This window comes from Melanerpes formicivorus, unplaced genomic scaffold, assembly GCF_026170545.1.
Source record: "Melanerpes formicivorus ecotype bairdi unplaced genomic scaffold, bMelFor1.0.p_v2 SCAF_3, whole genome shotgun sequence".
Taxonomy (NCBI): Eukaryota; Metazoa; Chordata; class Aves; order Piciformes; family Picidae; genus Melanerpes; species Melanerpes formicivorus.
The window spans coordinates 11,981,150-12,007,492 of NW_027142355.1; the positions used below are offsets into that span (position 1 = coordinate 11,981,150).

At 42.6% G+C, this 26,343-nt stretch overlaps 1 protein-coding gene across 1 annotated transcript in view; it reads left to right on the forward strand.

The window, feature by feature from the left end:
- CELSR1 (cadherin EGF LAG seven-pass G-type receptor 1) overlaps positions 1–26,343 on the forward strand; it is a 171,073-nt gene that overhangs the window by 98,435 nt on the left and 46,295 nt on the right. Inside the window, exons 5-8 of the mRNA XM_068166429.1 lie at positions 720–808; positions 22,021–22,178; positions 23,422–23,585; positions 25,554–25,679. Coding sequence (XP_068022530.1) covers positions 720–808; positions 22,021–22,178; positions 23,422–23,585; positions 25,554–25,679 — 537 coding nt within the window. The remainder of the gene's footprint in view (positions 1–719; positions 809–22,020; positions 22,179–23,421; positions 23,586–25,553; positions 25,680–26,343) is intronic.

Consider the following 26,343-nt stretch of genomic DNA (forward strand, 5'->3'; position numbering starts at 1 on the left):
ATCTCTTCTCTGGGCCAGGCCTCTTATATACCTTCAACATAACTGTTAGTTTAGCTGCTACCTCAGAAGAGATATGCCTGGTTACTAAGCTAATTCTGCTGACTCAGACCTGGCTTAAAAGCTCCAGCTTTCCAGCTGCAGTGACAAGGACTTACTTTCAAATTTAAATACTGAAAGACTGTCAGTAATTTTTGTTAATCGCTGGTAAAAATTTGCTGGGACCAAGGTGTCATGTGTTTTGTGCTAGAGGACTTTTGGATTTTTCTTTCTCATCTCTGAAAAGGAGTAGGCTTCCCTTCACTGACAAAATGTCCTGGCAGAATACTCATCATATTAAAAAAAAAAAAAAAAAAGAAAAATCCATCTTTTTTTCTGCTTTTGGTAGAAATGCAGAAAAATTTATATACCTTTTTCCTTTGGGCAATGACTTCAGCAATAGCTGTATCTACCCAATGCATCTGCTACCATACTTTACAGAAGCATAACAAAAAATAACATAATTCACCTGAATGTGCTAGAAGCTATTTTTGTATTTGTGCATTAAAATATTTCCATGAAACTGGGGATATTTACTGTTTCACAGGAGGAAAATCCATATTCCTCCATGTTGAGGACAGCTGCATCCTGTGCCTGATGATAGTCTCTTTGCATTTCAGTTTAGTACAGAGCAGAGTTTGCAGTGATGTTAACTTATTTTTTCCTTCTGCCTGCCCTCACAGGGGAGACAACCACTACGGTGGCACCGTTCATTCCGGGAGGTGTCAGCGATGGGCAATGGCACTCGGTCCAGGTGCAGTACTACAATAAGGTAAGACTGATTATGTTGGTGATAATGCTATTATTTATAAAGTTATAGAGGTGCTGGTCATCTATCTCTGACCTGATGTATGCAGATGGCCTGGATTTTATTTATCTAACCAGGCACATTGCTACAGCTCCACACAAATAATACTGGTGTTGCTCACCTTGCCTAGAACAAAAATTCCCTGTGAGGGCTATTGAGTTTTGTCTCAGGAAGGCAAACTCAGACCTAGTACCTTCCTTCAGGTAGTTGGAACTACTCTAGTTTTCAGTTCTTTAAACCCTCACAAGTGTGACTGTATCTAAAATAACTGATTCACTTATTTGGATCTCTTTGAAGAATTATGCAGTGCAAGAACCTTCAGTGTAGTAACTACAAACCACTACAGCAGAGTTTTCTGAAGCAAAGCAAAATTCTTCCGTGTAATGCTCTTTTCTTGTGTTAAATGACAAGTTTTGATAGCACAGCTTCTCTGATTTGAAAAAAACTAGTTATTAAATGAGCAACACTTTTCAGTAACCAGGGACTACCTTACTAAATCAATTTTTATCAGCTATATAAAGAAATACTCAAGAGAAATGCAAAAAGTGTCATTGCACACAGTCCACGGTACTCAAAGGTAGACTCTGGGGTCCACATCCCACAGATGCACCCCTGGTATCTGACAAGAGCAGGCTCACTTTGACTGAACCAAAGGTGGGCACTCTGTGCAAATGAGCCATTTCATGGAGAACCAGCAAACAGGCTTTTGGGGTGTTCGGTGTCACTGTTTACAGATAGATGTCAGAGCTTTTCTCTTTAACAAAAATTCAAGAATTTATTTGGTTACTGAGAAGCATTGCTTTTAAGTCCAACATGATAGCATTATGGGGGACCACATAAAGAAATAGAGGAGCATTGTTGACTGTTAAAAAGGAAACAGGATACTGGTGTAGGAAGCTGAATGGAAGATGAAGGATTAATATGATCAGCAAGTTCTTTATTTCGCAGCGCTGCATCCTTTCATCATGGTTTGTGTGGCAGCTTGAATGGGAGGTTTAAAATTTTCTTTGGACTCCTAGATAGGGTCTCTTTGCCTAAGGATATTTTATTGAGGAAATAAAAAACTTTTTTATTAGCTATTTTATATTACAAACAAAACAAACAAACAGACAAAACTTACTTTGCAAGTTCTGTACTTTATATACTCTCTGCTATCTGAAGCACAGAGAATGAAAGCAAAACTTGGTGCTTTGCCATGCATGTGTCTGTGGACACTGTGAGGCTCTTTCTTAGAAACTGCAGCATGCCATGCTTCCATAGTTTGCATATTTGTTAGTGAATTGCTCTAGCGGATGAAATAGCACTTGCCAAGGCAGCAGAGGGATACTACAGCTTTCCAGCTCCTAGATGAACAGGGTGGGGAAGACACAAGCTGCAGGAACAGCCACTGGAGCAGCTTGCTGAAGCACTGCCAAGCAGATAAGGAGCTCGGGCAGCTCCAGGATGCTCTTTAAAAGGCAAAGAGATCTGACATGGATGTTAAAAATAAACCTCTGCCTCATTTTCAGATCATGCTGCTGTTCAAGCAGACTGGTAGATGAGCCATGTTACCAGCTGGTGTTTTCCTATCGTTAACATGTGTGCCCTGTCATAATTTTCTTCCTCTGTTCCAGCTTTTTGAAGGGAATGAGTCTGTCCCCACTACATGGGAGGAAACTCGGGGCAGGGAGGGAGAGCAGAGGGCCCATGCCAGGAAACACCACTGACTTCACTGTCTTTGCCACTCATGTGAAATAAAACTGAGGAAAAACAGGGTCACTATGTGGAGAGCAGCACTGTGCCCTTTACTCTCCATGTTGGAGACTGAGGTCATCATCTTCCCCTTAGCAGTATTTATTCCAGAATGGTTAGAGTTGGGCTGGCAAAGGGGAGCTGACAGTATTGAGTTACTGGCACAAGTAGGATATGCTAACTGATAAGTATTTAGCATGCTCTCAGGACTTTCCAGCATGTCTTGAGAATTGCATATATTGCAACAGATTTCCCCTAATGAAAGAAGGAATGGGTACTGCAGGACAGCATCAGCTGGAGGCAGCTCTGCAGGCCTGCCTGCCGCACCCTGAAGCAGGGTTAAGCCTTCGCCTCAGCTGGTATTTGTTTGTAAAGCAGTTCCTTGGCTACTTCATGTTTTAATAAAGGTGGAAGTAAATTTTCTGTGAGGTTGAAATGACACAGATAATTTAGGGATTTTGGTTCTGCCAAGATAAATGGGATGCTGTGTCTAAACTTGACACAGCTAAGACACGTTTGAATAGCGCAGTACCCAAAACTCCTGAGTTTGCGTAAATGAGGCACTCCCATTATTCTGCAGCTACTGCATCCTTACACTCTTTCCAAAATTCTACAATGGTGTTTGGTGTGTAGCACATCACTACTTAGCCCCTTTGCTTCACTCAAACACTGCAGATTTCCTGAGCCATCTCCCTCCTCCTTGCCTCCAGCTTGTGTTTGATCTTCACCTTCAGCCCCTTCTGGACTCCACTCCCTTCTCGTCGCCTCTGGCTCACTCAAGCATTTTGCAGCAGCATGCTGGCATTTTGCAGTCTTACTGCAGGGGCTAGTTCCTTTCTTGTGTCACTTCTGTGCTTTCTTTTTGCACAGCAAAACTCATGTAGCTATTTCAAACTTTTCATATCTTTTATCTTATTATGTTTTCTTGTTATTCACACTCCTACAGCTGAGTGCTGTCAGGCTGTGTGTCCTGCTACTGGGGCCATTATAGCTATCCACCACTGTGTCCTCAGGCAGAGGTAGGCTGGATTCTTTCCTCCTGCCTTGGAAATGTGAGACATGTTGTGCTGCAGGTTGAATAATCAGCCATTCAAAAATTTCCTGTTGTGCTCACAGCAAGTACTGGGTTCAGATACTCTCTTAGCTTCACCTTTCTTTTCCAGTTCCTTTTTGTGCTAAGCTTCTTTAAAATATCTTTTTTTAAAACTAAGCTAGAAACTGTTCTGTTGATTTCCTTCTTTCTGCATTTGTACAGCATCTACAAAGAAAAAAGAAGAGTGTAGTCTTCTTTGGAGCTTTCGCATAATGTCATAGTTCCCATATGGAGTATTAGATTTCACCACAGCCAAGGTTACTTTTTCATCTTTAGTTTTTGTGGAAGGTGACTATCAGGCTTTGATACATAATCTAAATCATGTCAGTCCAAAGTAAATGTTTTGTTGATGAGTTTTCACAGCTCTGAAAGCTGTTCATGCAATCTGAGGTGATCATGGACAGATAAGAGCAAAGGTTGAGTGGCTTTTGGCACCTGCAGTTCTGTGGATGATATTTGGCTGAGCATTGCTGGAATTTGGACTCGAGGAGTAGGTGACTTGAATACAATTGTCAGCTCTGGTGGGAAGCTTCTGCTGCAGCATTTTCTGGATGTGCCACACAGTTTGCCACCCTGCACTGTCACTTTGGTAATAATGCAATTAGAAGCAAGTGTAGAAATAACTCCTGTAAAATCAGCCCAGAAGCGATGTGCTAGGTAATATTTATCTTTAACATTGTTGAAAAATGTTGCTTCATAATTAACTCCCTATCTGAAGGTCCCCTACTGCTTAGGACAAGCACTGGAGCCAAGCTGGTAAGAGGAGAGTCCAGAGCTGGCTTTATGTCACTGTGCTTGCAGAGAAGCATCAAACCAGTCTCTACCAGCTCAAGTATTTGATGCTTTCTTACAAATCCTGGCATGTACAGGCATGTTAAAATGTGGCCGCAATGAAGTTGATTGTATCAGAGTATGAAGGGAAACAATGTTAATTCTTTTACTATATAGTGATGGAAATGGATGCTTCCTTCCCTGGTAATAGCTGACATGCTCGGTTTCAGTGGAAATGTCTAAGAGAAGCACATGGATGTTGTACTAAAGAAGTGTTGGCTCTGTGTTGAATTTCTAGAAGGGAAAGCACCAAGGGGAAGGAGTTAGCAACTTTTGCAAGAGAGCAGAAGTGAACTATGAGTATTTTATAGCCATTCTCTAGTTTAAGTTATGTATTAGAAGTTTTGTCAACTACCAGTAGCAAGATATCAGTTTACCTGTTTGCAGTGTTACTTGCCAGTATAGATGTTTGCTGACAGCAGGGTGAAGGCACACAGGGAAACTACTAGCTGACTCTGTTAGCTCAAACACATTACCTTCTGAAATCCTGACCTTGCATCCATTAAAATCAATGGGAGATATTAAATTAAAGGTGACCTGCATGTGCCCTGCTTTCTCAGGGCATATAGATTGGTAAGAAATTCAGAAGACAGGGATTCTTAATGTTATTTTGGAAAGAAAGGGAAGGGAAGGGAAAATATTTAAGCCTGTGTCCTGAAGGGTCAAACCCCAAAACATGCACCAGCCCAGACAATGGGGCAAGGATCTGTGAATATGCTAACCTGGACAATTCCTAGGGTCCAGATGGTCAAGGCAAATGTGTAGTACGTCTAACTAACCTTGTAAGCACCTTTGCAAATGTGGACACTTCCTGGGGTCCAGATAAACATATACTACATGTAATTAACTTTGTGACACAGCTGTGAACTGTATGTGCCCTTGGCCATGTTTGGATATGCCCCATCCTATAGGTCCAGTTATCAGAGTTCTGTGTTACTAAAGGGCATTAATTATCTTGGGACAGTATTTAAACCACCCAAGAAAGTAGGCAACTTGCTTTGTTCTCACCCAGTAAGCCACAAGAGCCAAATGCTGCTGAAGTAGCAGCTGAAGGGCATTGCATTAGCAGACCACCTACACCTGGGCCTTGTTCTCACCACAAAGAGACAAGAGTCAAATGCTGCCCAAGCAGCAGCTGAAGAACTTGTCCTAACAGGCAACAACTACATCCAGGCCTTGCACCTGGACCAAGGCAGAAAGGGGAAGAGCTCTGAGAGAATTGAATCCCAGAAAAGGCTACAGCCTGGCAAGGGAGCAAACAAGAGAGAGGTTCCCCTAGCCTTCTCCAAGCTAAGGACTGCTCAAATTATAGTCACAGCATCTGGGAAGATACCAGGCAGTGGAGCAAGTCGTGAGTACCTGGCTAATCTGCCATGGAATCCCATTTGTGGGAAAACCACAGATTACAGCAGCTGTATTTCCAATTTGAATTGCTGTATTGGAAATGTTAGATCAGTCCTTAAATCATTTAACTATCTTTATATGTAGAATGTAATACCCACAACTGAATAGAACCTGTAAATAAGTTACAGTGGTGTTTGAAGATACCCAATATATTAAGTAGTGAAATACATAACAGCCTGACAAATAAAACTGGTAAAAAATAGAAACAACCTGCTGCTTGTTTACAGGATATCTGGCTTAAGGGGCAGCAGCAGAATGAACTTTTTGCCTTGGTCATGTGCTTCCTTTCTACATGAGAGTGTAGTTTGCATCTGAGGGAATTTAATCTTTACCCTTTGGCTCTCCTCAGCCTGCTAACCTGAGTGATGGTCAGTAGGTTTAGCTATGGTGATATTTGTTTGGAAGAGGAATGTTTGATGGCAACAATGCTCGTATCAACAATATCACATTAACTGTCTGACATTGTCTGCACAGACAGGTTCATGTATGGTTGTAGGCAGTGCTTGGGACAGGAGATTTTAGTGAGCCCGATAGTGGGTGGTGTTTTTAATTAAGTGAAAACTTCAAGCCACTCTCTCAAACTTCTAATAGAAATGCAATTTTGTTCAGAATTTGAGATATGTCATCAAATTTATGTTAATGTTCTACCTGACTCCTTACCTCAGGGTAGAATTCATCATTTGGCACAAGATAAAAATGTTTTGTGTATGGACATGTTTCTTTAATTATAGAGGGCATATTTTATACTGTGCATTTTATGTGTTACTTATACCTATATGACATTGAAGTTGCTTAAGGATGTTGCTGTTCTGTAGGCAGAAGCTCCTTCTGCATCTGTTTAAGGGAGCACAGGATAATTTTACCTAAATGTACCTAAATGACAGAAAACGTAAGAAGAGCAGAGAGCAACATCACTGAGTGTCTGACATGCAGTACAGTAATTCTGGGGGATGCGGTGAACAAATACCTGAATGACTCTCAAAAGTAACAGCTGTTAAGACCAGGCAGTGTGTGTTCATGGGATCCTCCTGATCCATGGGTCAGGAAGTGCAAAATTATGGGTGCCTTGGAAAGTGTCTCCACTGTACTGGTCTCTTGAGCCCACAGGTGCTTAGGATGAGATATTTAGGACAAACATTGTCCTTTTCTCATAACTGGGCTAAGGTTTTTTTTCTCATATTTGACAGAAAGCTGCCATTCTTTCATTCCTTTCTTGCATGTTTTTATACTGATGAGTGCCATGCTTGAGTCTCTTGGAACACACAGGTTACAGTTATCAGGGATCTACTGCCTTCCATCCCTGTGCACTTTCCACCCAGTAGAGCCCAGACCTGTGTTTAGCCTGAAGACAGCTGCCAAGAAAAACAGACAAATTCTTCAGTTAGAGATAATCTTAAAAGAACTGAAGGCTGATCATTGGTATGTTGTGAATTCAAAGCACATTGCTCTAAATCAGACTCACTTATGCTTTCCAAAACCTCCTGCCTACCTCCGGTAAGTGATGTTTCTCTTGAGTTAAATGGCCTTCATCTGGGACAAGCTGGAGCTTGAGCCTCACTTAAGATTGAGCTAATGTTGTAGAGATTTACCTTTCAGCCCACTCGTGCACATTTGCTGGTACCTTTCTTTTTTGGGGAGGATCTCTCACTCACCCATCAGCTGAAAGCTGTTTCCAGATGCCAGAATGCCCTCTGTTTCAGTGCCAAGTCCTGTGCTCTAATTGATTTTCCATACCTCAAGTGCATGTTGCAGCTCTCCCCTTGTGCTTGTTCAGGCAACAGGTGAGTGAATAGGAAAGCAGCTTTCTCCCTCACCTGTGAGTTCCTTGGCCAAAGATGATCCTGAAGGGTTATGTAACCATGCCCATACAGCTGTGCTGGTAGTGCTAGCAGAGGTTACCATTTTGAGTCTGCATATGCAGATCCTCCATAGTGTGGATCAGTAGTAGTGACCCACAGACTGGTCATTGAATCTGGAAGGTAGCATACATCTGGGCACAAAAAGCCAGCTCCATATCTGGGGAGACCTCAGCGACTCCTTTTTTTTGTTTTTGTAATCTGAGTGGCAGCTCTCCAGCACTGCTGGGCAGAGTTTGTGTGTCCTGCTGGGCTCCAGACAGAGCTAGGGGCATCTGGGGATGGGTTTGGAATTGCTGCCAGCTCAGGTAGACTTGGGCTGAAGCTTCTTGCGGTGCTTGCACCGTGGCAAGGCCTTTTCTGCTCCCCAGACTGCCTGACTAGTGGAGGTATACAAGAAGTTGGGAGGGAGCACAGCTGGTATAGCTTACCACAACTAACCAGAGGAGTATCCCATGCCATATAACACTTAGCAGCAGTAAAAACTGTAGGAAAGAAGAAGAAAGGGGGGTGTTTGGAGTTACAGTAGGTAACCGCTATGCATGATGGAGCCCTGCTTTCCTGAAGACAGCTAAACTTCACTTTGCTGATGGGAAGTAGTCAGGTAATTCTTTGGTTTTTTTACTTTCATGCATTTTTCTTTCTCCATTAAACTGTCTTTAACCACACAAGTTTTCTCACTTTCACCCTTCCAATTCCCTTCCCCATTCTGCTGTGGAGGGAGTGAGCAAATTGCTGTGTGGGGCTTAGGTGCTTTCTGGGGTTTAAACTATAACACTAACCAAGAAATAAGCATTTTACAACAGGCTTGGTATTCAGCAACTTCAGGATAAAGGCTTTCTATAACAGACAGGGACAACAGCCTTAATTTTTTTTAAAAAAAAAGGCAACACACGTCTGGCAGACTTGGAGATGCAAAGGAAAGATTGTTGGAGTTTGGGTTTGTTGCGTTTTGGAGGCAGGCGGTCCCATTTTTCTAAATGAAGCACAAAAATCAAGCCAGTTTCTTTGCTTGAAAGACTCTTCTGCCCAGGTGTCTTCCAAATCTCCAATCCAGTGGCAACTTTTGGCCGGGTTCTGCACATTGGCCACAACAACCCCATGCAGAGCTACAGGCTGGGGTCAGAGTGGCTGGAGAGCAGCCAGGCAGAGAGGGACCTGGGGGTGCTGGTTGATGGTAGGATGAACATGAGCCTGCAGTGTGCCCAGGCGGCCAGGAGGGCCAATGGCATCCTGGCCTGCATTAAGAACAGTGTGGCCAGCAGGAGCAGGGAGGTCATTCTGCCCCTGTACACTGCACTGGTTAGGCCACACCTCTAGTACTGTGTCCAGTTCTGGGCCCCTCAGTTTAGGAAGGATGTTGACTTGCTGGAACGAGTCCAGAAAAGGGCAACGAAGTTGGTGAGGGGCTTGGAACACAAGCCCTATGAGGAGAGACTGAGGGAGATGGGGCTGCTTAGCCTGGAGAGGAGGAGACTCAGGGGTGACCTTATTGCTCTCTACAAGTACCTGAAGGGGGGTTGTAAACAGGCAGAGGTTGGTCTCTTCTCCCAGGCAGCCAGCACCAGAACAAGAGGACACAGTCTCAAGCTGCGCCAGGGGAAGTTCAGGCTGGAGGTCAGGAGGAAGTTTTACACAGAGAGAGTGATTGCCCTTTGGAATGGGCTGCCCGGGGAGGTGGTGGAGTCGCCGTCACTGGAGGTGTTCAGGAGGAGACTTGACAGGGTGCTTGGTTACATGGGTTAGTTGATTAGGTGGTGCTGGATGATAGGTTGGATGCGATGATCTTGAAGGTCTCTTCCAACCTGGTTTATTCTATTCTATTCTAAAAGGGGGGGTAAATGTAAAGACAGAAGGGCCAATGAACCCTCTCAGCTCCCAAGGGTAGCAGCAGTCTCACAGGGCAGCTGCAGAGGTGGTAAGAGTGAGCAGTGGGCACCATAGCCCATCAGCAGATGTGGGGATGGCAGTTGCACACTGCAGGGAAAAGATGGCACAAATTTATTTTAGACGCATTGTGTGTCTTGCTGGAGCGTGCCTTGTTCATGCAGAGCGCTTGTTTCAACTGACTGCATGGTGAGCTTTAGCTCTTGGGCTCAGTCTTGCACAGCCATGCATTTTCTCATACACTTACATGCATTATGCCTGCCACTGATTACTGGAATTATCTTTAGGATTATCTTTATAGCAGATCTCTAACATTCATCACTGCCTTTGTTTTTATTCTGGGAGCCTGTGTTGTGCCTACCAGTGGCCAGAGGCAGAACACTTCTGAAAGACTTGAGGATGTATACACAAAACTTGCCTTTGGAAAACTCAGGTCCACCCAAGAGCCACCTGGGGCCATGTTTCATCCAGCCACAACTCATTGTGGGGGTGACACAGCTATACCCTAAATGTTGAGACTGACAGGGCTGCATGCTGGTATGGTTTTGGGCACCTGGAAGCTCAGCAGCTACTTGTGTTCCTCTGCCAAAAGCAGGCAGGACCTGCCCTTTAAACCCCTTGCATAAGCACAAGCGGCACAGGCAGTCACAGCCAGTGGGAGTGGTGCTAGTCTGTGTTGGAGAGTTTAATGCAGCACTTTGTTTTGAGTAGGGTGGGATGAAATGCAGCAACCTTTGACCGCCTGCTGCAGAGATGAGCACAAGCCCTCCTGGCTACGACAGATGTGCCCCTGCACCAGGTGCCTGTGGAGCTCACAGATAGGTTATCTTGTTTCCTTCTGAAAACACAGAGCCTTTCTGATGGCAAATTCACCTGGAATGGAAATATATTCTTTATTCAGTACTGAAAATTGATTTAGTCACTTTGTCTTGGGGGTGGATGAAAGCACCAGCTATCAACATTTTAGTGAAAGATTGTGACAACTGTGCCAAAAGACAAGGATGACACTGGTTACTGCTTCCCCTTCCTATAAACGGAACTAATTCCTGTTGAAGTTCTGGGTTTGTGGTGTTCCTATTCCCCAAGAGTAACAGGCGAACAGGAGCATCACACAGCGGCTCAGATCAGGCTTCCCTGTGCCACCCTGCCACTGCATTGCCCCCCAGGCAGGAGCCTCCCATTCCAGCATGAAAGCCTTGTTTGCTCAGCTCTTGGTTTCCCTGCCGAGCCTGCCAATGAGACTGCCAGCACTGCGGGTGATTTATGAGGCAGGCACATGCCTGCAACTGAATAGGGCTTGCCAGCTCCTTGGAGAAGAGCCACATAGCTGCCACCAGCTAGGCATAACTTTTAGTTATTGGACCCAAGGTGAAACACCTTACCCTGAAAATACCCAGGACACCATCCAGTATGGTTTAACCTGAATGGTCAGGAAAAGTAGTTGGCAATTAAATTTTCAGATAGGTATTACACTCAGTGCCAGGAAGCACCTCTCACACTGGGGCATGGTTACCCCTGCTGAGTGCTGCATTTTGTAGCACTGTTGGAAAAGACAGACCCCAAAGGGAGTCAAATCACTGGAAATGCAATTAATAATAAAGGCTGGGTATGACTTATGCAAATGTCTATCACTGGTGACATCTTGAACAGACATAATTGTGATCTGAGGGAGAATTTCTGAAGTTAATCCTCCCAGTGGCTTCCAGACTAATTTGTTAAGGGATTGAGAGAGATTTTCTAAATAAACAATGCAGTTGTTGAAGATTATAATAATGCCACTGTTGATCAGATGTGGGCCCCGACAGAGTTTGGATTTTGCTGGCTCAGAGTGACTTGCTCTGTTTACAGCATCTGTGGTCAACACAGGCCTGCTCTAGCATTGCTTGGCATTGCCTGGTAAATCAAAGTGCAGAACATTAATTGCAGTGTTGAGAAAGTATTGAGAGGAGGATTGGTATTATGAACACTGAAAATGTCATTCTCTGGTCATATTTTTCCAGGAAGAAATACAATTTTGTGTATCTTCATTTCCCAAACTACATTTGTGATATCTCCAACATTGGCCAATACAGCTTTTAAAGACTCTCTCAAGTATGCTAGGCAGAGATTGTATTAAAATTTACTGCTTCCTCTGAAATCACATATTCTTATTTAAGATTTATCCATATTTCTAATTCTGTCGTTTCCATATCACCCATCTGATTGTGAATATTTAGTAGTAGCAGACACTGCAGGATTGAGAGGTCGGGGTGGCACCATGTGGAGTAGCCAGTGAACAGTGGTAACGTCCAGCAGGGTGCTCACCGGATCAATTTTTGCTCAATGCCGTTCCTTCCATGACATTTTCATGGGATCAGAAGTTCTACCATAGCTTGAGCACAAGAAGGCTTGCAGGACACCAAAACCACAGGGAGCATAACCAAAAACAATTCGTTAGCTCCAGTTTTGGGAAGGATTTATCTGTGTTTATCTGCCTAAGTTTGGGGCCTCTTCACAGAGTTTCTTCAATTATACAGGGGAGAAAAGCAATTCAAGTGAAAAAGTCACTTTCTTTGCTAGCCACAACCAAATTCTTAACCAGCATCAAAGGTCTTCTCCAACCTGGTCTGGTCTATTCTATTCTATTCTATTCTATCCCAAGGGACATGCATATTTCATGTATTTTTCAATACACAAAACCAGGAGTTTTTACCAATTGGATATCACCAATATTGTTAGCCAGATACAGATTATGATAGTTTTTTGCACCTTTCCCACAAGAACAAAAGTTACTGTATAAGCAGATTATTGTGCTTTTTTGGTGGTCAGGCTTCTATACTTCTGAAGTGTACAGTAGGTACTCCTGAAGGCACACAAATACCAGGCTATGAGGAATATACATAGGAGGCCATGAGAAATTTGTAGCTATGCATTTGTATTATTTATCTGTGCTGTGTCTTTTTGGTGCTACTAGACAAGGCCATTAAAAAAAAAAAAAAAAAACCACAAAAAAAAACCAAATTAAAACTTCAAGCAGCTAAAGGAAAAGAAAGAAATTAGATTTTCCGTTGTTGAATCCATGCCAGGGTTTTACATTTAAAGTTCAAAATGCTGTTGTAGTCAAACATAAAATATGTTCCTCATGTCTGAATGCAAAACATCTCATTTCCTACATGCTCAGGGCTTGGTTTTTTAAATGGCACAAGAAAGGTGAACCCTGCAAAAATAGTTCCATTTATTAGTAATTTCCTGTCATTCTGGCTGAGACTCCCGTCCTTGCTGAGGCCAAATTCATTCTCTTCCCCATCCCCGCCCCCCCCCCCCCCCCCCCCCAAAATCCAGATGTCATCAATGAAAATCCTAGTCTAGATAAAAACCATAGATTTGATATACAGAAACTGAAGTTTGACAGAGTCTGATTAGAAATAGTGTGCAACATCATTAATAGTGAAGGTGTATCATCTACATTATAATCTACTGATGGTCTTGCTGTCCTTGGAAATCTTTAAATCAAGTCAGTATTTCTCTTTCTAAAGGGAAATTGTAGCTGAGGTACAAGCCATGTTACTGGGTTAGGACTCTCTGGAAGATGTTCTAGGATTGCATATGGCAAAAGGTTGATCAGATGATGAGTTTCTTCCACTCATAAAATGTAGCAGGATACTGTGAAAACCTGTCTGGAGCTCTACCCTGCAGTGTTGCAGGTGGGAAGCTGAGAACCCAAAGTGTTGTTGCACATTTGCCCTTTTCTTACACTCTTCCATGGCATCTACCACTCACTCAGTGGGACTTTGGTCTGGCCTGTGGCAACTATTCATGTTCCTAACAAATCCTGAAGAACACTGAAGAGCTGCCTGGCTAATATTTAGTTTTTCTTGGTCCTGCTATGACATGATTGCAGAACCCTTGCAGGTGTTAGTGGGTGTAACAGAGGATCTGCCTCACACATTAGCCTGGACTTTCAAAGCCCCTCCTGCCATTCCACTGATATTTATTCATGTGGATTTCAATTAGTAGTAACTAGGGTTTTGTTGTTTGGGGTTTTTTGTTGTTTTTTTCTGGTAGAGGGTAAGTGCAGAGTGATTGATATCTGGGAAAGGAAATCAGGTTTTGGCGGTAGGGCGACATTCCATTGTCTTGACATGAAATAACAAATAACTGCCTCTAACTCTGTGTCTCGGGAAATGAAAGTGTAAAGCAGTGAAAGTCATTTGGAGGTCATTGAGATGCAAAGCGTATCCTGCTCCCCAGGCCTGAGTTGCTCAGCTCTCCCTGACAGCTTTGAGAAATATCTTGGGTCACTGGGGAAGAGCAAGGAAAGTGCTTTCTGCTTTAGGAAGTGTTGCTCTCACAGAGTTCACAAACACCCCCTGAAAACACTTCGTTGTTGTGACAATGATCTGATACGGAAATGCAGACAGTAACTTTTCAGAAACCACCTCTAGGGTTTTCACTCTGCAGGTGACAGTAAGGACCATGTCATGTCAAAACCTACCCAAGCCCTGCTTTTCTGGAATCCCCATCCTTGTCAAGGCTTCTCAGTTCCTATCTTCTCAATCCTCACAGGTCTTAAAGACTTGACTTGTGTGCCCATTTATACATCACTACTATTTTCTAGGTCTACAGTGAGCCTGCACCTGAGCTGGGTCTCAGTTATATGGCTTTCTTAATGGTGGGGAGCTCTCAGAACAGCCTGGAGAACCCAGTACCCAACAGTCATCTGTGAGCCTGGATTTGCCTAAGCCATCTACACCTTCATAGTACAGAACTCAGAGGTTTAATGGCAGCTCCTGAGATGATGATTTTTATCTCCTTCTGAAGGCTAAGGAGATATAAGGCACCTGCATGAGATCTAGCAGAGTCTGAATGGCTGTGGGCTCACTATACGGCTCTGGGGATAGGGCTTGGCAGGGCTTCTGCAAAGCCAACAGAGTCATTCAAATGGCACCTCAGGAATTTGTTGTAAGTTCTTTGAAGTGCGCTGTTATCTCCACTTAATCACACAATAAATCTACCGAAGCTTGCTGCTTTGCAGTAAGTTTTCAGGTATTTTGCATCTGTCTGTGTAGTGAGGAGAAGCAGCACTTTGCAATTACCTGGCCACACAAGCATCTGTGTGTACCAAGAGACCCTTACAAAGATCCAGCTGTAGACAGAATAGACCTAAAGTAGTGTGGATTCCTGGATTTTATAGACCCAGTTGTATCCCCATCACCCACACTGAGCAGCAGCTTGCTCAGCAAGGTGTCACCAGGGATGAGTGTGAGGTGTTTGTCACATTCTGTTATTTCTAAGTATTTCTTGGACTCTAACAGCAATAACATTTACATCCAGGATGCTAAATTAGGTTGTAAAACATAAAAGAGTCATGTAAAACCAAAAACATTTGAGAGTGATACTGTGGCAGGTAGATAGGGTCAAATGGCAAAGGGAGAAGGATTGGCTGAACTGGAAGAGGAAAGCGTATGAAGACCAAAGATGCACTGCAGCATCCTTCACATGCTCTTCTCTCCCAGTTCTCCAAGGAAGCTGGAAGGGAGAGAGGCAGCAAAATAGGCAGATAAAAGGGTTCAGAAGGCAGGACAGGACAGGGAGAAGGCACATCAGCCACAGGGGAAGATCAGAGGAAAGAAGAGAGTTTCAGAAAGCAGACATGGGGAAGAACACCACAATGAGTGGTGTGTCCCATGCAGTAAGATGGATGTTGTCTTGAGGAGTGGGTATAGTCTGCTGGCAGCCAAAACAGGTCCTTCTTGTTGTGTCACTGATTTAGCATCAAGGATCTGAGAAGCATCTGGTAATACAAATTGAGTATCAGACTTCCATTTGCAGGCAGGAAAAAGTCATTCTTCCCATCAGCTTTACAGCAACCTTTGCCAAAGTTATATAGCCTTTACGGGAGCTCTATGATATTTGTGGAGATAGTGGTCACACTCTGTGCAGGGAAAGGGCATGTCTGAGTCACATGTACCTGTAACTGAGACTTCTCACAGTCTTGCCTTGCATTGCCATATGGTGGGACAAGAGGGCTGTTCCCCATCACTGCTCTGCTGCTAAAAGAGCAGCAGCAAATTCTTGAGTGCCAGGTCTCACAGCTGTGCTGAAAGCTGCCTGCTTCAAATATCAAAGTTTAGCCTTTGGATGCAGCTGTGTGGGAGATAGCAAATCAGACTAGTAAAGCTCACTTGGCTTTGTAGCCCAGCCTTGGATCCTGATGATCTGTGTTTCAAGGAGTTTGTCTAGGAAAAGGAACTGGTCTGGTGGCTTTTCAGGATTTGCATTTTTGAGTCAGAGATAGGAAGCTTTTTGGCTTTACTTTTTACTGTCACAGCCTCTCATGTTCCTCCACAGTCTCCAGACAAGTTTGTGTAAAGAAATACTAATAAAATATTCAGCGAATAAAGGGGTTACCTGCATCAAAGGAGTAAGGGGTTTATGTGAAATGAGTTGTCCTGCCTTTCCCTGCTGACTTAGCAGGATGTGTAAAAAATTCTCAGTTCTTCTCACTGTGTTCTTTTAAAGGTGCTCTGGGAAGCTGTAGGGGAAAACTTTAGAAATCAGAGATTAACGTTAATAGTTTCTCTAATCTGCCCTAATTTGGAGTTTCTCAGTTGATCAGAATGGTCTGCAAGTCCACGGTGCTAAGCTTCTGCGGCATTTCCTAGCCTCTCCCCTGGGATTCCAAGCACGGCGCTTTCTCCGGTTGTGTTTTCCTGTTTATTTATTTATTTTCCTTGCGGGGCGCCGGGCTCCGGACGCTTGCCCAGGGAGGCCGCCGCTGCCGTGGGCACTTAATGAGCTTTTTGACCACTGAAGCAGCACAGCATTGCCTGGGAATCAGAGGGGGTTTCTCCCTTCCCCGCGTCAGATAGCAGAGCTGAGGCCGGCGGGTTAACAAAGGAGCCGTGGCGGCTGGCCGGCTGCCTAATGAGCACCAGGGAACTGATGAGTGGGGGACCCTAGCAGTGGCCAGAGCCCCGGCAGCAGCTTCCAGCAGGACCTGATGCCAGCTGATCCATTTTTTCCCCATTGTTATTGTAGCTACAAGCGTTAGAAAGCAAAGAGCTCCAAATGGTATGAATGTGAAGTGTTTTCCACCCAGAACTTTTGGGGGTAGTGGGGTCTGAACCAGCACATTAACAGTGCAGATAAGTGTGGGGTTTTGTATTAAAAATAGCTAGGAAACAGATTCTTTTCAACCTTTAACTGCTCCTAACAGTCAATAAATCATTAGCTACTGATTAACAAAAACAGAAGGGTAACTTATTGTCTGGTAAGCAAGCTCTTGGAAGCACTGAAAGGCTGGCACTAACTTCAGGATGGCTTTTCTTTTTACACTTACAAAAAAAAAAAAAAGACAAACAAGCCAAGCTCTGCATATTAAGCTATGCCACACAAAGCATTTTGCTAGAAGAACAACTTTCTAAAATAGATATATATTTTTAATGTGTACAGTGAGCTGAGCAAATGTAGTATTTGTGATATACAATGTTATATCTGTCCCCCACTAAAACAGGTCTCCTCATGCAAAACACAATGGTGTGGGTTGTGTATTATCTGAAAGGGTTGCCAGTTTGTGTTCTCCAAGTCTTGGCCATACTTACAGACTGCTACTGAATTATCTCCTCAGTTCTCAAAAGATTCAATGGAATGGCTATAGTAGGCGGAAGTCCTTATGGCCGAGGTTCAGGCTGGAGAGCACACTTTTCACTTTGAGTTCAGGGAATATCTGTGATGTTGGAACACTCTCTCCCATGGCTGACCACAATGTAAGAATAGAAGTTAGGGAAAGGTATTTCCAGTGGAGGAGGCATTTGTGGGACCTTTGGAAAAATCCCTATTATCTTGCAGATTAACTCATGAAAGGCAGAGAACCAGGAATCTGTCACTACTGATGACTGAATAAACAACACTTGCACTTTGTAGTACTACTATTATATGTACATACTTAGTTTAGTTTAATTCAAAATAAGTCTACCAACAATTAGACAATTTGTTTAAACCTCTCTAACCATTTTGCATTGTGACTATTGAAAACAGTAGTGTTTATAATGTAAAAATGTAGCAGTTAAGTATGTAAGACAAGGCTTCCATTGTCTGTTAATCTGTATGTCTTTTCCATTCACTGTGCATCATGAGACCATCTGTGTCTAATAAGTAACTGTGTCGGCTCTCACAGTTTAAATATTTACTTTAAAATAATAGAGAAATCCAAATGAAACTGAGATACATGAGAATATCCATGTCTGGTGATTTAAGTGGAGTAAGAGTAGATTTCTGCAGCAGATTTACAAACTATAAACAGATGTGTTTTGATGACCTTCTCTCCTCTATCTGGTCTCCATTTAGAAAACACAAGTTCACAGATTAAGCTTCTCAAGTGTTTTATATGCATCTGGGAGAATCTGTGTTTCTTTCTGTTGGAGTTGTGAGAAGTCCAAGCAGTTCAATGGCTCCATACTTGGTTTTCACAAAAAGCAGATTTGGCATCGCTAGTAAAATACTTTCACAGTGACCTTCTTACTGCAACCTGAGAAAGTCACTGCAGGTGGCCAAAGGGAGTTACATGCACCTTGGCAGCTTGAGAGAGTCACTCCTCCAGGTCACCAGTGAGGACAGGAGATGAGTCTCGTGCTTAACTCTGCTGTGGTCAGAAAGGGAACTGCAATTTTCAAAAGACATCCTGGGAGAATTGTCATTCCTGCAATTGCAGTCTGCTTATGACTCTGTCTGGAGAAAGGAGAATGGCATGGGATAGACATGAGACTTGAGATTGTCCACTCATAGATCAGAGCCCACTGATCTACTTTGTGATGTGTGCAATTTTAGGTACTATTATTTAAGGAACATAAATGTGGTTCATCTTGTTTTATATGAGAGAAAGAGAAAGGTAGGTGGCTTCAGCTCTCATATATGGATCCTGAGTATATTAGAACAAGAAAACATAAGGGTCAGTACAACACACACACACCATATTGTAATATGGGGTGCACAGACTGTTTGAAAAGTCATTATGTGACGGTGATAATACACTGCAACTCTTAAGGCTGCTTTCCCCTACACATTTTTGTTTGGTTGGTTGATTTTGGTTTTTGTTCCGGGGTTTTGGTGCTTTTGCTTGTTTGTTTGGGGTGGGTGGGTTAGTTGGCTGGTTGGTTTTGGGGTGGCTGGTATTTTTATTGTAAGTCAGGATGAATCTATTTCTTTCATAGTTTGCTTAAGGTAGACCAAGTTCTGTCTTTACCACTGTTTGTTACCTCTTCTTGCTACTCACTTGTACAGCATGTGGTCTTTGAAGTTTGATTTGCAGCCTCTTTCCAGACAAGCACTAAGTAAAAAGGCAGCCTTTAGGGTTAGGCAGCATAATGTAAATTTTCAGCCCCATGAGCAGGAACTCAGTTACATGACTTGCATTACCATTAATGGGGGTCATGCTGGTAAATTCCTGTACACCACATTGCACACTTACTCATGAGTGCAGAATTGGCACAGCTAATGAAATTTGCCTTTCTGGTAGCATGGTGTTTCAGGAGATGAGTCTGACAGGCAGAAAGGACTGCTAAGTACCCAGATGAAAGTCTGGCTTTTAACTCCTTGAACATATTTCCAGAAAAGGATAGTGTGAATTAATTCTGGTTAGTTTTAGCTGTTCCTACTGTTAGGGATTGTTCTTGCTCCAGTAGGATTCCATTGAGGCAAAGATCATGCCTGAAGCTTGTGTGCTGTCATTTTGCGTTGGCAATTAGTTTTCTTGTCTATTGTCCAAGTACTACTTACTGTTATTTATTTTCTTTCAAACATAGGCCAGTCCTTTGGTGACACCAGCTCCTGTAGTCACAAACAAATTAAGTTCTTTTTTATAATTGATCCCTATTGTGTCTGAGCATCATGGGGTGATTTCCAACCTACATCATTCATGGACCTGTTACACCCATTTGTTCTTGTACAGTATTCATTGTAGCGATAGCATCTTCTCATTTCCAAAACCCTTTCCCAGACTTTAGTTCACTAGGCTAAACATGCCAGGTCTGTTTGTTTGATAATGTAAACTTTCCATCACCCTGGCTGCCATTCTGGACATCTGCTCTTTCTGAAAGTTATTTTTAATAAATTAAATAAAAATTGCCCACAGCATTTTATGCTGTTCAGTGTCATAAAATTTCCCTCATTGTCAGAACAACCCACTTTTGTATTGCATTTTGTGCCTTTTGATCATGCTGTACTTCATCATTGTTTTGTATTCAATTAATAGGTTTCTTTTTCTGATTGTCATAATTTATATTAAATGGTCTCTGAGCCTGCAGTAGGAATTCTTTCCATTAGATCCCAAGTTTCATGTTGTATTACTAATTCTCTCTAGCACTCTTTTTTTAATGTGTGGTGGTCTAACTGTCTTTTGCATCAAACAAAAATACTAAGTTAATAAAATCAGTTTCATGATTCATTTCTGAATGAACTCCTAACTTAGGCTCCCTCTGTTTCAGTCTTTTGTCTATTTCACATTAGTTTAGTTATAAAGTATTCCCTATGCTTGGTGCTGAGAAGATGAAAAAAGAGTTCATGTTGTATTAAATCACTCAGAAAATCTCTTCTCTTTACCAGCAACGTGTTCTTCCATTTTGGGAAAAGCCTGTTCTGCCAAACAAACCTTTTAATGTTTTTGAACCAAATCTGGTCTGAAGTAGATCTTTTTTCATTCACCAAAATATTTCATTTCTTCTTCATCAGCTTGTGGTTCTCTGTGGTCATGAGAGCCAAATTGATGCCAGAGATGTGCTGCACTGAACAGTCAACATCTGGAGAAACAGTTTGCAGTTTCTATGTTAAATAAAAGTGTGTGGGGGGGAACATCAATTTGCTACTTCAAGTTGACTGTGAAGGAGCAGCTGCAAACTGTTGAGTCTCATCAGGTTGCAATCTTGATTAACATTGGGCAGATAACCCCTGCTGTGAGATAAATACCCTGCCTTTGTCAAGGCTCCAATGTAAGAAACAATAGGTTATTTCAGTGAAGCAAAAGAACATAAATGTTAATGGAATCATTCCTCCACATGAATAGAAGTAGCACCCAGAATGTAAACATTTTAATTTTGGAAGGGAAGGTCTGCCTATCAGTTGATTAATTTTCTGTGTATTTTTTCATTTACTTTGAAAAGCTGCTCGCTAACATTGTCATCACTGCATACAATAACATTTTATGCACCGTAAATATGTGTGCTTCCTGTCTTTCCAAGCTGGGCTGTGGCAAAGGCCAGGGGGTATCGGAAAAAATACAACCTGTCTTAATATCACTCCAGAGAGGTCAAAACTTCATACTGTATAACTGCCAAACTATGTGATCATATTAGCTCTTGGTAGAGGAAATGGAAAATACTTTCCAACTGGAATCGACACCAGGAAACATCTTTTTAGAATGTTTTTTATCCGTAGGGATAACTACCCTTAGAAATGAAGCTGTATCTCTTTACAAATTATGAAAATGGCTTTAAGTATTTAACAAATTTATGTATGCATAAGCAAACCAGAAAGATTAGACATGTAATTCTCTGCTGCTTCCTTGTTTGCTGTGCAAATAAGGGTTTGAGTACACAGTTGAGCAATATATATTTTAAAATGAGCATACAGCAAACTCCCATGTGAAGCCCAGCCATCTCACGTTTTCATGTGGTTACTATTGTTGATCAGCACATCATAAAAGTACCACTTAGCTTTCAATTGTGCTGCATGTCTATTCAGATCCTGGTGATTTCTCTTCTGTGGGGTGTCCCTTTACCCATAGGGGAACCACAGCAAAGCCAAGGGAGTTCAGCTCATTGCTTCTGTTGTACACATGAAGTTCTCAGATATCCTGCATGAGTGGTAGATTAAGACTCTGTAGCTCTCTATGAACACTAAACAGAAGGTTTTCTTACAGGAATCCACATTTAGTTTCTGGTGGCCCCAGCAGAATAACCTCATCAGAGCAAATTTGATTTAAACCTCTAGCTTCACTTGTAATGCTGCATCATTTTATGATTTTCTGTCTTTGGGCAGAAACAATGTTAAAATTCAAGTTACTTCATTCGCTTGAGGTGAAGAGTTGCAAAATTACCAGAATTTATTAGAGTTTGCTGTGCAGAAGTAAGGCTAAAGTGTTTCAGCAGTGGAAAAGACCAAAGCCACTTCTGACCATGCTGTACAACACACTGGGTGTGTATGGACTCCCTTTGAAGTCATCCTTTGGGTTTGTTTTTTTTCCTGTCATAGGTCAATTTAACTTCTACTGTTTAGCTTACATATCCGATGTTAGTCCCCTTTGGGAGGTAAGGAGAAGTATGTCGCTGAGGTGGCTGAACCAGCATTTAAATCCCATGTGTATGTAGCAGTGTGTGACATGTGCTGTTTATTTCTTGAAGCCTAACATCGGGCGATTAGGAATTCCCCACGGACCTTCTGGAGAGAAGGTGGCTGTGGTGACTGTGGACGACTGTGACACAGCAGTGGCTGTGCGCTTCGGGATCCTCATTGGAAACTACACCTGCGCAGCCCAAGGAACTCAGACGGGCTCGAAGAAGTAAGGATTCCCTACATTTGTCTTTTCCACTCATTTTCTTCTTCCAGGGAAGAATAAACAGTATGTGATCAACTTCTAAGCAAATTAGGTTTGAAAAGCAGGTATGACTTAACAAGAAAAAGTAACAAGGTTTAGTTTGGTAGATGGAATTTACCAGGGGCTATGGTGAGTGTCAGTGCTCTGGGTGGAATACACAGTTTTGTACACACACATGCCCAGATTACTTGTAAAATGGGGGAGGGGAAAGAAAAAATAGACCAGCACCAAAAAATCATCTACTCAGTATGAAGTATAGAGAGAAGCGTAAGTATAACAGCAGATTTATTATTGAAAGGGGTGGGTGAAGAGCTTATTAGTTACATGATTTAAGTAAAAAGTTTGTCTGAAACAGACAAGGAAATGAAGGGGGATACAGAAATGGCTAGTGGGAATCATTAGGTATTAAAAAACTCTTCCTGTAAGGAGGGACCAAAAAAGATTAGTACTTTTGATTTTAAAGAGGAGATGGACAGCAAACAACCAACATAGCAGGGATATAAGGTAATGAGTAATAGCAGAAAGACCACTGATATGCACATGATATTCAAGGAAGTATTCAAGGTCAAGCTCAACAAGGCTCTTAGCAACCTGAACTAGCAGAGGATAGCCCTGCTTACTGCAGTGGTGCTGCATTAGATGATCTTTGGAGGTCCCTTACAACCCAAACCATTTTATGATTCCATGGTGTTCTAAAATCCCAAGAGAAGATGCCATATAAGTTAGGGCTGATTCAAACTAACCCAATGATGTACAGTGTGGAGTCATTCAGTGGAACCTGCACCCACTAAATGTTCCTAATATTTAACATTCTCAGAAGATTTAAAAAGAGTTGGCACTGTATAATAACTGAGTCTATATCAAAATCAATAGCACCTCAACCCTTGTGCTGAGGAGCATAAGCCAGCCCCTGAGTGATTGGAGTCAGAAAGAAATGTCCTGCAGCTGCACATTTTGCCATTATTTTAATTTTCTCTTTCTTATTGGTCACTGTTAGGGACAGGTCATTGGATTCTGGATGTGTATGGCAGCTTCTAAGTTAAAAGTTGTGGCATTTCTGAAAGGTCCTTTGATTGTAACTTCTAGAAGTACTGATGTCCCAGAGGGAACTGCACAGCTCATAAACAGCTCATGTGTGCTTAGGGAAGGAGTAAGGTAATGAACAAGCTACACACAAAAGGTGATGAGCATTTCTTTGTTTCTTCAGGTCTTTGGACCTAACCGGCCCTCTCCTCCTTGGGGGTGTCCCAAACTTGCCTGAAGATTTCCCAGTGCACAACAGACAGTTTATTGGCTGCATGAGAAACCTCTCCATCGACAGCAAGCCGATCGACATGGCTAGTTTCATCGCCAATAATGGCACTCTGCCAGGTATGAGCAATGGCCACCTCAAAAGTCAACGTGGGAAAACTCTTTGTTGTAGCCATGTGTGTAACAGAATTTAGGATGTCAAAGGGGCCGGCACTGGGAGGAACCCTAGGAAGAAGCAGGGGATAGAAGGTTCTGCAACAGCCCTTGCACCTGTTAGCACCACTGAGGGCAAAGCATTCGCTGCAGGCTGCAGGACAGGTGCTTGAGGTGCTGCTGGCTGTTGTATTGCCACCCTGTCACCATCATGGCTGCATCCAGACCTCATTTGTTTGAGCAAGGTGAGGTCAGCACCCATGCCAGGGACATACACAATAGTCCCTGGCACAGTGCACACTTACAGGATTAAGTGGCACACAGAAAAGGAATGAGCTTCTTTGTGCCTTTTGCATTGCTGTGAGTTTCACCCAGGAATTTACTCCTAAATGAATTTTTTCTATTTTTAGAGTTTTTTACTTTCTTTTAAAGGTCACTTAGCTCTGAAAGCCAGTGGGATTAGTTTATGAGAATGAATGTTTTTAATGTCCTATTCATAAATTGTGTTTGTTTCATAAATCAAATTCTGCAATCCTCCAAATATTAATGCTGCTTCATGAAGCAGTCTTTTGGAGGCTCTGGTTTGTTGAAGACAGGCTGAGTTCAGCCTGGAGAAGATGCTGCTTAAAGGAGGCATACAGTAAAGATGGCGAGGAGCTGCTTAAAGGAGGCATACAGTAAAGATGGCGAGGAACTTTTAACAGAGGCATATAGTGATAGTGCAAAGGGTGGAGTCCTCTTCTCTGGAGAGATTCCAAACCCATCTGGACATTGTGATCCTGAGCAACCTGCTGTGGGTGACCCTGCTTTAGCAGAGTTTCAGACTAGATGACCTCCAGAGATCCTTTCAAACCTCCACCACACTGAGATTCTGTGACAGCTTTCAGGTGAAAGAGGGTATATTTACATTAGATGTAAGAAGAGGCTCTTCACTGTGAGGGTGGTGAGGCGCTGGAATAAGTTGCAGAGAAATGCTCCATGCCTGGAAGTGTTGAAGGACAGGGTGGATGGGACTTTAAGTAACCTGGTCTAGTGGAAGGTGTCCCTGCCCTTGGCAGGAAAACTGAAACTTGATGCTCTGTAAGACCCACTACAATCCAAACCATTCTCTCATTCTTTGATCTGGCTTTCAGTCCTGGGATCCCTGATCAGGATTATTTCTGGTGTAAAAAATATTGTGCTAACCATAAAACTGTCTCTTACATGCAAAAAATGACAAGTCCCTTCCCTTCCATGCTGCTGGAGGTCTGTGCAAGAGCTTAATTGCAGTTCTTAGGTATGTTGCATGGATGATGGATTAAGAATGGAGTCATACCATATACTTCAAATCACTCTTTTGTCTTGGAGCCCTTTTTTAACAGTTTTGTCTCTAATATTAGTTGAGCACAAGTTTGTATCTTAGGGAAATGTACATCAGAAGGCCATGAAGTGTTTTCTTTAGAATGGATGGGGTTTGTTCATCGTTTGGAAATGTGTTCCCAAATAGTTTAAAATAGTGAGGTATAGTAGTGTTACTCCACTGTGTAGCACTGCACATTGACTTTCCCTGGTTAGGTGACAGTAAGTTGTGAACAGTGATACTGAGTCACAGTACCAGTCAATCTCCCTATTTCCAGCAGGGAATGACAGGGGGAGAGATTTATAAAAACAGGACAAGCATGCAGTGATATTTCTCCCAAAATTTCTCTTATTCCCCAGAGATTTACAGTTCAGTGCCTAAGAGCCTTTGATAGATTTTATCTTTATGAATTTGACATTTGTTCACATCACACAGACTCTTGCCATCCACATTTTGCTTCAGTGACTTTGAGGACACCACCACCACCCCAAACCTATGATTGTCATGTCTTTTATTTACCTAAAAACTCAGATACAAATATTCACAGCATTTTTCTTTTTAAAACCATGCAAGGTGACCATTTCCCTAAATTTCAGGCTGTGCAGCACAGAGGAACTACTGTGAAACCAACTGGTGCCAGAATGGAGGCACATGTGTCAACAAGTGGAACACATACATCTGCGAGTGCCCTGTGCGCTATGGAGGGAAAAACTGTGAGCAAGGTAGGATGCAGACACCGCCTTGTGCATAATCATGTGTGCACTTTTCATCACCCATCACTAGCATTTCATAGCATGTATGGCAAACTGTGATGCTTAAGGGACAGGTAACAGAAGATTGTAATTAAGACTAAGAGTTGCCAATTATCTATTTGAAAAAATGTTGGGGCTTACCTCTGTAGCAACTGTGATAGCTGACATACTGTCATGGATAGCAGCAGCTTTCATTGATTTACTTACAGAAGCAAAGTAGTTCCACAGAACTTGGCAGAGTTTAGTACTTTGTTTATAGTAAAAATGCCTGATCCTAAGGCCCTTTAAATCAGTGGAGAGCATCCTGCTGACTTTATTGGGCTTTGACTCAAACCAGGGGTGAATGTGCAGTTTTAATCACTGCTTTCTTGGCAAGAAGGCACTCTCTGCTGAGTACAAGCACTTTCAGTTTCATTGGCTTTTTCTTTGATTGAACACAATGTGCATATATATATGTGTAAAAACTCATTAATAAAGGAGGAGGAAGGAACAGCAGGTGTTTTATAGGGTGTGAAGAACTTGCAGTTAGTGTCTTACAAAAGAAGCAAGAACTCATCTCTGTGAGGGGTCCCATGGAGCTGGTGCAGCAGTAAGCTGCCCACTATAAGGTGGAACCTCCACATCAAGTGGAGGG